The sequence below is a fragment of the Hypanus sabinus genome, chromosome 1, assembly GCF_030144855.1.
Source record: "Hypanus sabinus isolate sHypSab1 chromosome 1, sHypSab1.hap1, whole genome shotgun sequence".
NCBI classification, from domain to species: domain Eukaryota; kingdom Metazoa; phylum Chordata; class Chondrichthyes; order Myliobatiformes; family Dasyatidae; genus Hypanus; species Hypanus sabinus.
Genome location: NC_082706.1, coordinates 8,518,514 through 8,536,300, shown reverse-complemented (window position 1 = coordinate 8,536,300; position 17,787 = coordinate 8,518,514). Strand labels below are relative to the sequence as shown.

The following is a 17,787-nucleotide window of genomic DNA, read 5'->3' as shown; positions in this document are numbered from 1 at the left end:
GGCTGTGGGGATCTAAGTAGAATGGTTGACCAGATTAACTGTCTCGGGAACGAAGCTTTTAAGATGTAAAGTTTTTGTTTTATCAGCCCTGTAGTGCTTCCCAGTGGCAGCTTTTTGAAAAGGTAGTTAGCAGGGTGGGTGGTGTCAGCAATGATACTTTCCTGCCCACTTGTTTGTCCGAGACACTTACAAGCCCCGCGGTGATGGTAGACTGCAGCCAATGATCCCTTCTGCTAACCCGACAGTTTGTGGTAATTTTTGTATACTGTGGGGGGATGCTGCACCAGACCAGACAGTGGTGGCTGATGTGCGGATGCTCTCTCTGATGGCAGAGCAGAATTGCACCAGTATGTTCTGGGGTAGGTGGAATTTTACCCACTGCTGCAGGAAGTACTTCCTCTGCAGAGCGAATTTATTAGCAATTCAGGCAGTAGGATATTTCAATGAGAAGTATTCCTTCCTGGTCTTCACGGATGATGGGTAATGAGAGCGAAGTCAGATAATTATGAGGCAGAAGAGACACACTGTGCTGCTTATCGAAGAGAGCTAATCATACTCAATATGAATTACGCTTCACCACTCTGTGTAAGAGGGACATGTCAATCACCACAATTACCCTTTTGCATCCAGAGAGCATGTACTTTCCAAGTCCAAGTAATTTTTATTAACAAAGTTCATAGATGTCACCATATACTACCTTGAGATTCATTTTCTTGCAAGCATTCACCAGAAAACAAAGTACAATAGAATTTATGAAAAACTATACACAAGCAATGACTGACAAACAACCGACGTGCAAAAGGATGACAAATTGTGCAACACACACAAAATACGGAAGGAACTCAGCAGGCCAGGCAGCATCTAGAAAAAGAATAAAGTCAATGTTTCGGCCGAAACCCTTTGGCAGGAAGAAGAAAAGCTGAGGAGTATATTTGAAAGGCTGGGGGGAGGGAGGGAAGAGAGAAACCTGAAGATGGAGGGATGAAGTAAAGAGCTGGGAAGTAAATTGGTGAAAGACAGAAGGCCGTGGAAGAAAGAAAACTTGTGGGGGGGGGGGGGGGGGAAGAGAGCGCCAGAGGGAGGCAACAGGAAGGTAAAGAGATATGGTGAGAGAGGGAAAAGGGGATAGGAAATGGTGAAGGGGGGGCAGTAGCAGAAGCTCAAAAAAATCAATGGTCATGCCTTCGGGTTAGAAGCCACCCAAACGGAATACAAGGTGTGGTTCCTCCAACCTAAATGTGGTCTCATCACAACAGTGGAGGAGGCCAAGGATGGACATATCGGAATGGGAATGTATCTCCATAAAAAAAAACAAAAATTGAACTAAAGTCATTCAACATCCCCCAAACTCATGACCTCAACTGCAAATGAGGGCAAGGACAGCATGCTCATGAGAAGACCATTCCTGAAAGTCCCCTCTAACTAGCATCCTTCTCCGATTTGGGAATGTAATATCCATTGGTTCAATCCTTCTAAATCCTGGAATTCTGTCCTCAGCAGTGCTGTGGGAGCACCTTCACCAGAACCATAATGATTGAAGAAGGAAACTCCACATCCTCTGCTCAAACATCAAACAGCATCTCTTCCACATCAGGTGACTGAAGATCATCACCGTGAGCACCCAAATCCTCAAGACCTTCTACAGGGACACCAGTGAGAGCATCCTGACTGGCTGTATGACTACCTGGTACGGGAACTGTGCCAACCTTGATCACTGGGCACCGCAGAGAGAGTGGTACGGATAGCCCAGCTCATCTGTGGATGTGAACTTTCCTCCACTGAAGACGTTTACCTCAGCAGGGGCATAAAGAAGGCCTGGAAGATCATCGGGGACACCAGTCACCCAAACCATAAACTGTTTCAGCTACTTCCGTCTGGCAAATGGTACCTCAGCATTAAACCCAGGACCAACAGTGTAAGGGACAGCTTCTCTGTACAACCCATTAACTAATAAATTCACAAGTAGGTACATTGCGACAGAGTCATAAGGCAACGATTTTTACTCCTTCACATTGTGGGATGGATGCAAGTTTTAAATAAATTTAATTCCAATCAATTCAAGGAAGAAACAGATGGGCAATAATCCTCACATCCCATAAAAATGAGCAACACATAAACACACACACACACACACACACACACACACACACACACAATGCTGGAGGAACTAGTTAGATACTGCCTGACCTGCTGAGCTTCTCCAACACTTTGTGTGCTGCTCAATATCTCAGGCATCTGCAGAATCTCTGTGTCCCAAAAAATGAATTGCAAAGATGCTGATGGTTGGTCTGCTCTACAGGGTTGATGGAGGGACAGTATGGTTCTACACGAAGCCTGATACATCACACCATAATCACCTAGAGCAACGTTCATACTCCTGTCATGTAATTTCCAAGGAACAGTACAGAACTGTTTGTTGTTGTTGTTCGGTCGTTAAGACTCGACTTAAGAGTCGGACTTGACTCTTCATGGCAAGGTAAGGATTGCCAGGCCTTTCTACTGCTGGCCAGGATGGGACCCAGCTGGGTTTGAACTCAGGACCGTCTGCCTTGAAGTTGAGCGCTGATGCCACTACACCACCAGCTGGCCCCCGATACCACAATGTTGTAACAACCTTATAACCTATTCTAAGATCAATCTAACCATTGCCTCCAACCTAGACTTCCATTTTTCTTTCATCCATGTGCCCATCTCTGAGTTTCTTAAATGCGCCTCATGTATCTGCCTCTGCCGCCACCCCAGTAGGGTGTTTCACACACACACACACACACTCTGAGTATAAAAAACCGACCCACCCCCTCCCCCCATATTTTCCACAAACCTTAAAAGTTATGCACACAGGTTTTAGCTATTTCCACCGTGATCTACACCTCTTATTATCTTATCACCTCTGTCAGTAGCCTTTTATCTTTCTTTGCTCCAAAGACAGAAGCTCAAGCTTGTTCAACCTTTCCTCATGAGAGGTTCTCTAATCCAGCCAGCATCCCGGTAAAGCTCCTCTGTATCCACTCTGAAGCTTCCACATCTGTTCCATAACAAGACCAGAAGTGGACACGATTTTCTAAGTGCGGTCTAACTCGGGTTTTACAGACCTTTAACATAGAGGTACATGGTATCTGTAAGGCCTTCCTGTAATCACCACATGTAAATGTGTTGGTCATGATCCCTTGCTTCTAAGTAGGGAAACCACAATAACTTGTGATTCCTTCAAGGAAAAATTTTCTCGACTTAACACTCCAAATGGTGGAGGAACTCAGCAGGTGAGGCAGCATCTACAGAAAAGGAACAGAGACTCGCCCAAAACATCGACCCTTTATTCCTTTCCTACCCGTCCTACTGAATTCTTCTTGCATTTTCTGTGTGTTGCTCTAGACTTACAGCATCAGCAATTTACTGAACAGAATCTCTTAATTTCACTTGCTTTGCCGACCAAGATTTGGTGTTATCACCATGCACAAAAAAAAGACAGAATATAACATTCAGGCAAACCTTACTAAGATTCTAGTCCCTTTCACCAATGAACAAGGCTGAAGTGGATTTGGAAAGCCCAAAATCACATGGGACCACATTAGTATTCAGCCCATTGCACAGCAACTCATCAAGTTTTACCCATAGATACATTAAGGATTAAAAGGAAAACATACAAAAGGCAAATACAAGAAAGTCTGGGATGCTGGAAATCCAAAGCAACTCACACAAAATGCTGGGGGAACTCAGCAGGTCAGACAGTGTCTATGGAAATGAATAAACAGTCGACATTTCAGGCCAAGACCCTTCTTCAAGGTTCTGATTCTCTTGGCCTCACTTCTGATAATCTTGTTATAATCTTGCACTTTATTGTTTGCCTGCTCTGCACTTTTTCAGTAGATATTTGCATTCTATTATTGTTTTATCTTGTTCTACCTGAATGCACTGATATGATCTGTAGGAACAGTATGCAAGACAAGCTTTTCACTGTTTCTCGATATATGTAACAATAATAAACCAATTCCAATACAGGGGGCGTTACAGATGTTGAAATACCAGCCAGGTGCAACTGCTTGAACTTGGAGTTCTGAATACCTTAACATGCAAGTACCCCAATTATAGCACAGTTCAAAGTAGTGATGGTGTTTACTCAAGTTGTACCAGGGATTTACAAATGTTTGTAGTTCATTTCACGGCAACATGTACTTAACACTAAAAAAAAGAGCAGGATAACACAAGAACAGGCTGTTCAGTCTACCATGTCTCTGCTGACAACACTGCCTACTCAAGGTCCAATTCCCTTCATTCCCTGCCTATTGAAATGTCTCTTAAACCTCACTACCATATCTGTTTCTATCAACTACCCAGAGTGCATCCCAAACTTGGGCGGCACGCTAACAGTGGTTAGTATAATGCTATTACAGCACCAGCAACCCTGGTTGGATTGTCTGTCTGTAAGGAGTTTGCACATTCTCCCCATAACTATGTGGGTTTCCTCCAGGTGCTCCAGTTTCCTCCCACATTCCAAAGCGTTAGCAGATTAATTGGTCACATGGGTGTAATTGGGCTGTGTGGGTTTGTTGGGCTGGGAGGGCCTGTTACCGTGCTAGACCTCTAAATTCAAAAAAAGTTAACACATTTCATTCTCTGCTGAAAAAACACATATTGCAAATCTCTCCTGAATACAGTCCTTATCCGCGAGTTCCGCATCCGCGAATTCAACCAACTGCTAATCAAGAAAACCCGGAAGTGCTCTTCCAGCACTTGTTGTTCGAGCACGTACAGACTTTTTTTTCATGTTATTATTCCCTAAACAATGCAGTACAACAATTATTTTACATAGCATTTACATTGTACTAGGTATTATAAGTAATCTAGAGATGACTTAAAGTATATGGGAGGATGTGTATAGGTTATTGTGGATTGGGATTGAAAAAAATCAGAAGGTCTTTTACTAAGTAAGTCGGAACACGTACATCCGGTATTATTTAGCATCAGTTAGTCGAACATTTGTCTTAGTGTATGGTATATATTTTACCTTTCTATGCATATAAAACACATATAAACACTTTCAGCACTGGGCTCAGGAACGGAAGCTCCTGAGTTCGATCCAGTGACAGATCGCTCGAGCATGCTCTCTATCCGTATCTGGTTGATGGGGAGGATCAAAAACCCAAAATCCCAAAACCCAATAATTAAACCACTGCGTTGCTTAGTAATAATTGTAGCTTTCATCGGGGCAGGGCCTTTCTCACTTTATCCTTTAAAATTGTTCCGATCGTTAACCGACTATAGCCTAATGCTTTTCCAATGACCGATGGCATTTCACCTCTTTCCGATCGCTTTATTATTTCCACTTTATTTTCGATCATGATCATTTTCATGAACAGAAACACTGTGGATTCAGAGCTCTACCACCGGGTCCTAATGTCCACCATACTCAGACAGGTCTGGGGTTCCGCTGGGTCCGAAGGTCCACCGCATTGAGACAGGTTGATAAAGGGACTTGAGTATCCGCGAGGGGTCCCAGAACCAATCCCTCACAGATAAGGAGGACCGACTGTATTCCCTTTCTCACATGAAGCCAATGGACATGTACTGGTCGCCCCTCAGCCAAAAAGTACCAAAGTTTTTCCAACCTCTCCTTATAAATAATATTCTCCATGTGGACTTTTCCAAAGCCTCCACTTCTTGCATTAGTGCAGTAACTGGAACTGCGCACAATACTCCAGAACAACACACACAGAAAGCTGGAACTCAGCGAGCCAGCCTGATTCCCGGCACCAAGTGTCTCTGCAATACTCCAAATGTGGCCAGTCCTGAGTTGCAAGCAGGTGCATCTTATCTTCCCAAGTTTTCTACCCAGTGTCCTGACTAATGAAGACAACCATGCCTCATTTCTCCTTAACCACGTTATCCATTTGTGTAGTCACTTTCAGTGAGCTACAGGCCACAAGATCCCTCTGTACTCCAGTCCCATTGAGGGTCCTGATCCTTTACTGTATCCTTTGCCAATGAATGGCCTCCCAAAATGCACTAACCCACACTCATCTGGATTAACCTCCCTCACCATCTACAGCTCCGTCAATGTTAATATCATCTGCAAACTAACTTACCTGTGAGGAGTGGGTGGAAGAGACGACTTCATGGGATTCATCGAGTTCATGGGGGGCTGTGAGGGGAATTTAGCAGTGGAATGGGTTGGAAGGCTCTTCTGATGGTTCAGGAGGAGGAGTCGACCCAAATCCTCACACCATGAGGTAAGCAGTGCTGGGTAAGAGACAAAGGGCAAAGTCAGTAAATACTGGATGGAACACAAAACCAAACCTTCCTTATGTGCAACACTTGAATAAATCAGAAATGAGACGCGGCTTCTCAACTTCAACACTCTAAGCTCAGCAACACTTTGTAATTGCTTTTGTGTGTAAACGTGGACACTTGTCACGAGGATCAGAACAAAGGAGTCACAAATATCATAGTAAGAGGCTATTTGGCTATTGAGTTTTGGCCATCTCCGAGTAGACTTGTCCTATGGATGCAATGGGTAACTTCTCTCATCCTTATGTATGCCTTCTATGGATCCCAGCACTCAGCAGTAAATCAGGACTGATCTCCTGGCTTGATAGCAAGGCTAAAATGAGGAGTATGGTGAGGGAACATGAGGTTACACACCACACTGGCATAAACTGCTGCTAACAGCATTATGTTTTGTAACTTGGAAACATTAAACTGATTCAAAGGAAGACACTGGATCTGGGTCTAACTTTGTGCTTACTTTAAGCAAAGCGCAAACATATCATGTGGTAGTGAATGGCATTCACAATTCATGTATTCAACCATATATAATCATATCACAATACAGCACAGAAACAGGCCATCTCGGCCCTTCTAGTCCGTGCCGAACGCTTACTCCCACCGATCTGCACTCAGCCCATAACCCTCCATTCCTTTCCTGTCCATATACTTATCCAATTTTACTTTAAATGACAATATCGAACCTGTCTCTACCACTTCTACTGGAAGCTCGCTCCACACAGCTACCACTCTCTGAGTAAAGAAGTTCCCCCTCGTGTTACCCCTAAACTTTTGCCCTCTAACTCTCAACTCATGTCCTCTTGTTTGAATCTCCCCTACTCTCAATGGAAAAAGCCTATCCACGTCAACTCTATCTATCCCCCTCATAATTTTAAATACCTCTATCAAGTCCCCCCTCAACCTTCTACACTCCAAAGAATAAAGACCTAACTTGTTCAACCTTTCTCTGTAACTTAGGTGCTGAAACCCTGGTAACATTCTAGTAAATCTTCTCTGTACTCTCTCTAATTTGTTAACATCTTTCCTATAATTTGGTGACCAGAACTGTACATAGTACTCCAAATTTGGCCTCACCAATGCCTTGTGCAATTTTAACATTACATCCCAACTCCTATACTCAATGCTCTGATTTATAAACGCCAACATACCAAAAGCTTTCTTCACCACCCTATCCACATGATATTCCACCTTCAGGGAACTATGCACCATTATTCCTAGATCACTCTGTTCTACTGCATTCTTCAATGCCCTACCATTTACCATGTATGTCCTATTTTGATTATTCCTACCAAAATGTAGCACCTCACACTTATCAGCATTAAGCTCCATCTGCCATCTTTCAGCCCACTCTTCTACCTGGCCTATGTCTCTCTGCATGCTTTGAAAACCTACTTCATTATCCACAACACCAGCTATTAATTATTTCTACATTTAATCCATAATTAATTATTTAAATGAAGCTTGTGATGAGATCTGAAGGATTTTTCTAAAGTGGACTTTTCCTTTAAACGAGAGAGGGAGCGAACAGCTTGTGTGCTAATTCAGCAGCAAGGAGAGAGAGAAAGTCTGTGAGTTGGCCTTGGAAACTGAAAGGCAGAGCTATATGATGGACAGCTGGTGTTCCGCACTACTGAGATATATGCAAGGTCAGTTGACTTCTTAATCAGACACACGATGCCAGGGGCAAGGAGGACACTGGTGAGCTTTGTGTGCCCAAGACAAGGGTGGACAAAGGAGTGACCGGTGGGGAGCTATCGGTGTGTTTAACCCTCACCTGGGTTGATAGCTCACTGTGGAAGACCAGCATTCCACTTCCTGTGGTCACAAGTGGTGACTTTAGGTAAGTTTTGGAAGCAGGAGGACAACGTGGAGGATTGGCATCGGGAAGACAAACCAACTCTCTCTCTCTCTCCAACTCTACTCAAATCAAATTCCAGAACTGAACTGATTACTTATATACCACCGTAAGACTGTATCACCCAATCACCTGAGCTGGGAAAAGCTTGGGAACCTTATTTACTCAACTATATATATACATACATATACTCTGCTAACCTAATTACTTTAACCCATTTTATATTACTTTATCACGTAGTTACTAATAAAGTAGAGTTTATAACGGAAGACTCAGACTCCAGGTGTGTCCATCTCTGCTGGTTCTTTTTAACCCATTACGGGTACGTAACAAGCTTAATCAATATATATACACACACACATGCACACACAAGATTAATCAAATGTAACTGAAATATTAAATAAACAAGAGATTCTGCATATTATAAACATGAAAAATTCTGCAGATGCTGGAAATCCAGAGCAACGAGGTACTCAGCAGATCAGGCAGCATCTATAGAGGTGAAAAAGCGGCTGGCATTTCGAGGCGAGGCCCTTCTGTTTTGTTGTGTTCTGGCATTTATGTTGTTGTTATTCTGTTTTGTTGTTATTCTGCCGAGCGTTGTGAGCATGCTATGTTGACACTAGAGTGCATGCTGACACTTGCAGGCTGCGGCCAGTACAACCCGAGGTCACGTTGGTTGTTAATGTGCTGCATTCTTCAATGTATCTGAATCTACAACACCCCCAGGGCCCTGCTAATTACCGAACACATCCAGCCCCAGCTTAACTTTGCAAAATGCAACACTTCTGCACGTCATTATTGATTCTGCCTGAGTGATCCCACGGTCTGCAGTACTGTAACCACTGTGACTAGATGGAATTTGAACCGATTTACTGCACTGTATATATACAGGTGCACAAAGATCCTCCTTTACTTCATTAATCAAGAAGGTACCAGCAATGGCTAAAGAGAAAACATGGGGTCAAGGAGGAAAGGCCTCGGCATCTCCAACGCCTCCAAGAATTTCTACAGATGCACCATCTGCCTCCTGGTTGTGTCACCGTCTGTTATTGAAAGGGCCAATGGATAGGATCGGAAAAGGGTTAAAAGCTCAGCCATCTCGGTCGTGGGCACTTGCCTCTCCAGCATCAAGAACACCTTCAAAAGGTGGCGCCTCAGCATCCATCATTAAGGATCCCCACTACCCAGGACATGCTCTCTTCTCATTGTTACCATCAGGGAGGAGTTACAGGAACTTGAAGACAGGCACTCAACATTTTAGGAAAACTTTCTACCCCTCTGCCGCCTGATAAGTGATCAGTTAATACTTACTGACCCCAGAACAAAGGCAGATAATGGTAGAAGGGACATTTTCCAGCAAGGGACACGTCACCGTGCTTCTCAGCACCAACACAGCAAGCCCGCATCTAACTAACCCGCATGTCTTTTGGGATGACTGTGGGAGGAAATCGGAGCACCTAGAGGAAACCCACACAGTCACAGGAGGGGTGAGAGGATGTACAAACGCCATACAAACAGCAGCGCGAATTGAACCCCAATTTATCTTACAGCCGGCGCTGTAAACCATTAGGCTAAGCACTACGCTGTCACACTTGTCACATCAAGTCATAGCGCAGTACAGCTCAGAGACAGGCCTTTTGCCCCATCTAGTCCGAGATGAATCGTCTCTCTGCCAGGTTCCCATTGACCCACACCAGGACAACTGCCCTCCCATCCATGTACTAATCCAAACTTCTCTCAATTGCTGCAATTGAACGTGCACCTACCACATCTGCCGGCAGCTCATTCCACCCTCAATTTCCCCGAGGCTCAGCTTAAATATTTCACCTTTCGTGCTTAAGCCCATCACCTCTAGTTGGAGCGAGGCTAGAATAGAAATTTTAGCTGGATTAAAAATTTTGGATTCAAGGAAATCTCTAGAAGATAGGAAAGGAAAGCTGGGAAGATTACATACCAGGCAGAACCAGATGGGGTCAGGCTGACACCATGGACTGAGTTCCCTGAAGTAATTGCAGCTCCCTCTGGGCCACATCAACTTAGCCATTGGTAAGGACAGGTTTCATGTCCTCCTCCATCACATCCTGTTATCCCAGGCACATTCAGGTCATCCTACATACTAACTCTGTCAGAGCAGAACACGGTATGCTGCCCAGAACACGGGGCAGAAGGGGGGCACGGGTCACTCATTCTTCACTCAATTAAACACTCGAAAAAAAGAACACCGCCAAGAAACATGGAAACAAATGCCCCATTTCCAAGGCTCCAAATACTGCCACTTTATTAGGTACACCTGCTCGTTAATGCAAATGTCTAATTGGCTAATCATGTGGCAGCAACTCAGCGCATAAAAGCTTGCAGACATGGTCAAGAGGTTCAGTTGTTGTTCAGACCAAACATCAGAATGGGTGAGAAATGAGATCTGAGTGACTTTGACCGTGGAATGATTGCTCGTACCAGATGGGGTGGTTTGAGAATCTCCTGTGATTTCCCAGTACAACAGTCCAGAGAGCTGTGTTTTCAATACTTAAGTAATGTTTGAGTAATCTTATATATATTGTTTAAGCATTCTCATTTAAATAATTCACTACAGGTTATATGTATAAATATGTGAATTGCATATGTTATCACGCTACCATGTGATACACGCGCACCTCGCTTAAAGTGAACACAAAGTTAGACCTGCATTTCAGTACTCCCATGTCTTCCTTTGCATGGGTTAATGTTTTGAAGTGAACAAACATATGAGTTTACAGCGAACGCTGTGAAAAGTGAAAAACTTTCTGCGGGAGAAAACACCTTGTTAATGAGGGAGGTCAGAGAAGAACAGCCAGACCGGTTCAAGCTGACAGTAACTCAAATAACCACACGTGACAACAGTGGTGTGCAGAAGAGCAACTCTGAACACACGTCAAAGCTTGAAGTGGATGGGCTACAGTAGCTGAAGACCAGACGGGGTTCCAATCCTGTACCTAACAAACTGGCCATTGAGTATACATTATATTTACAGATTTTACAACACATTCTTTTTCATCCAAGTAGACAATCCAAAAAGTAAAGCATTTGCTAGTTTCGTCCAGCTTTATGCTTACATTAAATATTAGTCATTACTGTAAAAACAAAGTAATTACGCACACAGAAGAACATCCTGTTCCCTTGATGTGCTGGTTCCGGTACATGCAGCCCTGAAGTTCAGATACACTTCCGTCATAGAGGACTGAGCCCTGAGATATGAAATCTCCAGTTAAACCGAATAGGGCATTACAACATGCCTGCGACAATTATCCTTTGAACGGTTCTGAGCCTGATCCCATACAAAGCAGGCAGATCACGCAGAGGTAGCACCAATCCCGCGCCTGCTCAATGAAACCTCAGGGAGAGACAGTTGGGAGAACACACCAGCCTCACTGAGGAGCCCACAGTGGAAAGGGTGAACACCTCCAAGTTCCTGGCTTTCAGTATTTCTGAAGATCTATCCTGGGCTCAACATATCGATGCAGTTACGAAGAAGGCAAGACAGCGGCTATAGTTCATTAGGAATTGGAGGAGATTCAGTATGTTACCAAAGACTAGCCAATTTCGACGGATGTACTGTGGAGAGTGACCTCACAGGTTGCATCACTATCTGGTATGCACAGGATAGAATAAAGCTGCTGTGGGAACTAGCCACCCCACCACTGAGGGCACCTTCGAAAGGCAATTCCTCAAGGCGGCAGCATCCATCACGAAGGACCCACACCACTCAGGACACGGCCTCTTCTCTTTACTGCCAACTCAGAGGAGGAACTGGAGCTGCAGACCCACACTCTACCTTTTAGGAACTGGTTCCCCTTCACCATCAGATTTCTGAATGGTCCATGTACCCCTGAACACTACCTCACTGTTTGGATCTTTTGGTGCACAATCTATCAGATCAGTGTACTAGTACAACTGAAAATATTAAAAATAGAGAATACTTACAATCAAAGAGAGAGTGCAGTGCAGGCAGACAATAATAAGGCACAAATTTATAACGAGAAACATTTTGAAAGTCCAATTAGACATAAGACACAAGAGCAGAATTAGGCCATTCAGCCCATTGAGTCTGCTCCGCCATTTCTTCATGGCTGATCCCGGATCTCATTCAACCAAATACACCTGTCCTCACAATATCCCTTGATGCCTCAAACTATCATGAAGCTACCAACTTCTGCTTTCAATATACCCACAGGCCTGGCCTCCTCCACAATCTGTGACGGAGTATTCCGCAGAGCACACTTGGGCTAAAAAAAAAATTCCTCCTTACTTCTATTCTAAAAGGCCACCCCTCAGTTTTGAGGCTGTGCTCTCTAGTTCTGGACACCCCCACCAAAGGAAACATCCTCTCCACATCCACCTTATCTAATCCTTTCAACATTCCGTAGTTTTCAATGAGATTCGTACCCATTCTTCTAAATTCCAGTGAGTACAGGCCCAAAGCTGCCAAACACTCCTCATATGTCAACCCCATTCATTCCCCAAATCATCCTCATGAACCTCCTCTGGACTCACTCCAATCACAAAACACCCAAAGAGATATGGAGCCCAAAACTGTTGGCAATACTCCCAAGTGCAGTCTGACTAGGGTCTTATAAAGGCTCAGCATTATCTCTTTGTTTTTATATTCTATTCCCTGTGAAATAAATGCCAACATTGCATTTGTCTTATCACAGACTCAACCTGTGAATGAACCCTCTGGGAATCTTGCACAAGGATTCCCAAATCCCTTTGCATCTTTGATGTTTGAATTTTCTCCCCACTTAAATAGTAGTCCACACAATTGTACCTTTTACCAAAATGCATATCATACATTTCCCAACACTGTATTCCATCTGCCACTTTTTTGCCCATTCTTCCAATTTGTCTAAGTCCTGCTGCAATCACATTGCTTCCTCAGCACTACCTACCCCTCCACCTATCTTCATATCATCCGCAAACTTTGCCACAAAGCCACTGATACTACTATCTAAATCACTGATAAACAACATGAAAAGTAGCGGTCCCAATACTGACCCGAGGAACACTAATAGTCACTGGCAGTCGACCAAAAAAAAAGCCCCCTTTATTCCTACTCGCTACCTCCTGCCTGTCACTATTCCTCTATCCCTACCAGTATCTTTCCTGTAATGCTATAGGATTTAATCTTGTTAAGCAGCCTCATTTGTGGCACTTTATCAAATGCCTTCTGAAAATCCAAGTAAATGACATCCACTGCCTCTCCTTTGTCCACCCTGCTTGTTACTTCCTCGAAGAATCCTTAATAAATTTGTACGGCAAAGTCTCCCTTTACAGAAACCATGCTGACCTCGAGTTATTTTATCATTAGTCTCCAAGAACCCTGAAACTTCATCGTTGATAATGGACAACAACACCTTCTCAACCACTGAGGTTAGGCTAACTGACCTATAATTACCTCTGTTTTGTCTTTTTCCCTCCTTAGAGAGTGGACTGACATTTGCAATTTTCCAGCTGTCCGTGACCATGCCAGAATCAATTCTTGAAAGATCATGACCAATGCATTTGTTATCCTTTCAGCAACCTGTCTCAGGACTCTGGGATGTTGTCCATCAGGTCCAGGTGACTTATCCACCTTAAGACCTTTCAGTTTGCCTAGCACTTTTTCCTTTGTAATAGGAAATTGCACTCCTGCTCCTTGACACTCACTGACCTCTGGCACACAGCCAGTGTCTTCCACAGTGAAGACTGAAGCAAAGTACTTATTAAGTTCATCTGCCATTTCTATGAGCCCTATTACAACCTCACCATCATAATTTTCCAGTGGTCCAATATCAACTTTCACCTCCTTTTTTCTCACTATATAACTAAAAAAGATTAGTATCCTGCTCTATATTATTTAGCTAGTTTGCTTTCATATTTCATCTTTTCCCTTCTTATAGCTTTTTAGTTGCCTTTTGTTGGATTTTAAAAGCCTCCCAAACATCCAACTTCCCTCTCACTTTTTCTACCTTTCCTTGGCTTTTATGTAATCTTTACTTCCATTATCAGCCACGGTTGCCCAGCCCTGCCATTTGAGAACTATCTGTGGGACATATCTATCCTGCACCTTGAGAAATATTCCCAGAAACTTCAGCCACCTCTGTTCTGCCATCATCCCTCTCCAATCGACCTGGGCAAGCTCCTCTCTCATTCCTCTATAATTCCATTTCACTGCAATACTGATATATGTGATTTATGCTTCTCCCTCTCAAACTGCAGGATGAATTCAATCACATTATGATCACTGTCTCCTAAAGGTTCCTTTACATTAATCCTGGATTGTACGAGGGAACCGTTGAATAGTCTTTTAACAGCGGGATAGAAGCTGTTCTTAAGCCTGGTGGTATGTGCTTTCAGGCTTTTGAGAGGGGGTGGGTGGAGAGGGGGAGAGGGAGAAAATGTGGGTGGGGGAGAAAATGCTGGTCGGGGGGAGAGGGAAAGAGAAAATGTTGGTGAGGAGAGGGGAAGGTGGTACATAGTTTGTGTGTTCTACCTGTGACCACGCGGACTCCCTCCTACTGGCCCCACAACCCAATGCTGGGTGGTAGACTAATTGGCTGCCATGTGTGTGGGTTAGAAGCTGAGGCCCACCTTCCAACCACAAGTTTGGTTAGTGAGATCCAAACACCACACGAGGAACTGCAATCATTGCAGTGTCCAACTCAGAGACTACAAGGTCCTTCCACCTTCTGCAGCGGTGAGGGGGAGGATCCTGCAGCACCAGCTTGTTTCGATATTACGACGTACAAATGAGAAATAAATCTTTATTTTAAGCTACTCACACAAAATGCTAGAGGAACTGAGCAGGTCAGGCGGCATCTATGGAAAGGAACAAACAGTAAACGTTTTCACCAGGACTGTTTATGCTGCCTGACCCACTGAGTTCTTCCAGCATTTTGTGTGTGTGTCTCTCCGCCTGGGTGTGCGCGTGTTGCTCTAGATTTCCAGCATCGGCAGATTCTCCCGTGATTATATTTAAACTTTGTAATTATTGCAACCATTCAGAGCACAGAACAAAGTACCAGGTGACTGACTTTGCAGAGCATTGCATATCGGTCAGGAAACAGGACGGCCAGAGTTGCAGGTCATCTGACCCAGTTAAGAACAAAGACTGTTAGGCTTGGTAACAGCTTCTTCCCATAGACAGAGAGCTCTTAAAGCTTGGCTACCACACAATACACATTATTTAACATTATCATGGAAAAGGATAGAATCAGAGAGGACAAGAAAAATTAATTGGGGAAGGGCAAATTATGAGACTATAAGGCTAGAACTTGCGGGTGTGAATTGGGATGATGTTTTTGCAGGGAAATGTACTATGGACATGTGGTCGATGTTTAGGGATCTCTTGCAAGATGTCAGGAATAAATTTGTCCCGGTGAGGAAGATAAAGAATGGTAGGGTGAAGGAATCATGGTTGACAAGTGAGGTGGAAAATCTAGTCAGGTGATAGAAGACAGCATACATGAGGTTTAGGAAGCAAGGATCAGATAAGTCTATTGAGGAATAAAGGGTAGCAAAAAAGGAGCTTAAGAAGGGGCTGAGGAGAGCAAGAAGGGGGCATGAGAAGACCTTGGTGAGTAGGGTAAAGGAAAACCCCAAGGCATTCTTCAATTATGTGAAGAACAAAAGGTTGACAGGAGTGAAGATAGGACCGATTAGAGATAAAGATGTGCCTGGAGGCTGTGGAAGTGAGCGAGGTCCTCAATGAATATTTCTCTTCGGTATTCACCACTGAGAGGGAAGTTGATGACAGTGAGGACAAAATGAGTGAGGTTGATGTTCTGGAGCATGTTGATATTAAGGGAGAAGAGGTGTTGAAGTTGTTAAAATACATTAGGATGGATAAGTCCCCAGGGCCTGACGGAATATTCTCCAGGCTGCTCCATGAGGCGAGGGAAAAGATTGCTGAGCCTCTGGCTAGGATCTTTATGTCCTCGTTGACCACGGGAATGGTACTGGAAGATTGGAGGGAGACGAAAGTTGTCCCCTTGTTCAAAAAAAGTAGTAGTAATAGTCCGGATGATTATAGACCAGTAAGCCTTATGTCTGTGGTGGGAGAGCTGTTGGAAAAGATTCTTATAATCTATGGGCATTTAGAGAATCATGGTCTGATCACGGACAGTCAGCATGGCTTTGTGAAGGGCAGATCGTGTCTAACAGGCCTGATAGAGTTCTTTGAGGAGGTGACCAGGCATATAGATGAGGTTAGTGCAGTGGATGTGATCTACATGGATTTTATTAAGGCATTTGACAAGGTTCCACATGGTAGGCTTATTCAGAAAGTCAGAAGGCATGGGATCCAGGGAAATTTGGCTAGGTGGATTCAGAATTGGCTTGCCTGCAGAAAGCAGAGGGTCTTGGTGGAGGGAGTACATACAGATTGGAGGGTTGTGACTAGTGGTGTCCCACAAGGATTGGTTCTGAGACCTCTACTTTTTGTGTTTTTTTATTAATGACCTGGATGTGCGGGTAGAAGGGTGGGTTGGCAAGTTTACAGATGACACAAAAGTTGGTGGTGTTGTGGATAGTGTTGAGGATTGTCAAGGACTAGAGAGAGGCATTGATAGGATGCAGGAATGGGCTGAGAAGTGGTAGATGGAGTTCAACCGAGAGAAGTGTGAGGTGGTTCGCTTTGGAAGGACAAATTCCAAGGCAGAGTACAAAGTAAATGGCAGGATACTTGGGAGTGTGGAGGAGCAGAGGGATCTGGGGGTACATGTCCTCAGATCCCTGAAAGTTGCCTCACAGGTAGATTGGGTAGTTAAGAAAGCTTATAGAGTGCTGGCTTTCATAAGTCAAGGGATAGAGTTTAAGAGTCGCGAGGTAATGATGCAGCTCTATAAAACTCTGGTTAGGCCACACTTGGGAGTACTGTGTCCAGTTCTGGTTGCCTCACTATAGGAAGGATATGGAAGCATTAGAAAGGGTACAAGGGAGATTTACCAGGATGCTGCCTGGTTTAAAGAGTATGCATTATGATCAGAGATTAAGGGAGCTAGGGCTTTACTCTCTGGAGAGGAGGAGGATGAGAGGAGACATGATAGAGATATACAAGATATTAAGAGGAATAGATAGAGGGGACAGGCAGCGCCTCTTCCCCAGGGCACCAGTGCTCAATACAAGAGGACATGGCTTTAAGGTAAGGGGAGGGAAGTTCAAGGGGGATATTAGAGGAAGGTTTTTTACTCAGAGAGTGGTTGGTGAGTGGAATGCACTGCCTGAGTCAGTGGTGGAGGCAGATACACTAGGAAATTTAAGAGACTACTAGACAGGTATATGGAGGAATTTAAGGTGGGGGGGGGGGTTATATGGGAGACAGGGTTTAAGGGTCGGCACAACATTGTGGGCCGAAGGGCCTGTACTGTGCTGTATAGTTCCATGTTCTATTTATGACAACACCAGCAGCCGTATATTGTTTCATATTTATAGTTGTCACATATGCACTTTATGTCAACTTGTAACTCTTTCTATTATCTGTTAACACGATTGTTAATATTGGTTCACATTAGTATGTGATACATGTACTGTATTTTGCGTCTTGGTCACAGAGGAACCTTATATCGTTAAAACAGTATACTGTACATGTGTACAGATGAATGACAATAAACTTGAACTTGAACAGCCTCTGAGCC

The 17,787-nt window shown here is 44.0% G+C and overlaps 1 protein-coding gene across 4 annotated transcripts in view; it reads right to left on the bottom strand.

Moving 5' to 3' along the window:
• The window catches only part of LOC132391065 (zinc finger MIZ domain-containing protein 1-like), a 258,401-nt gene that overhangs the window by 102,845 nt on the left and 137,769 nt on the right, over positions 1 to 17,787 (bottom strand). For 3 of the 4 annotated variants that reach the window (XM_059963774.1, XM_059963782.1, XM_059963793.1), the window contains one exon: positions 6,084 to 6,237. In XM_059963774.1, coding sequence (XP_059819757.1) covers positions 6,084 to 6,237 — 154 coding nt within the window. Of the gene's footprint in view, positions 1 to 6,083; positions 6,238 to 17,787 lie in introns of those variants that run through there. The other variant, XM_059963801.1, reaches the window with a different exon arrangement.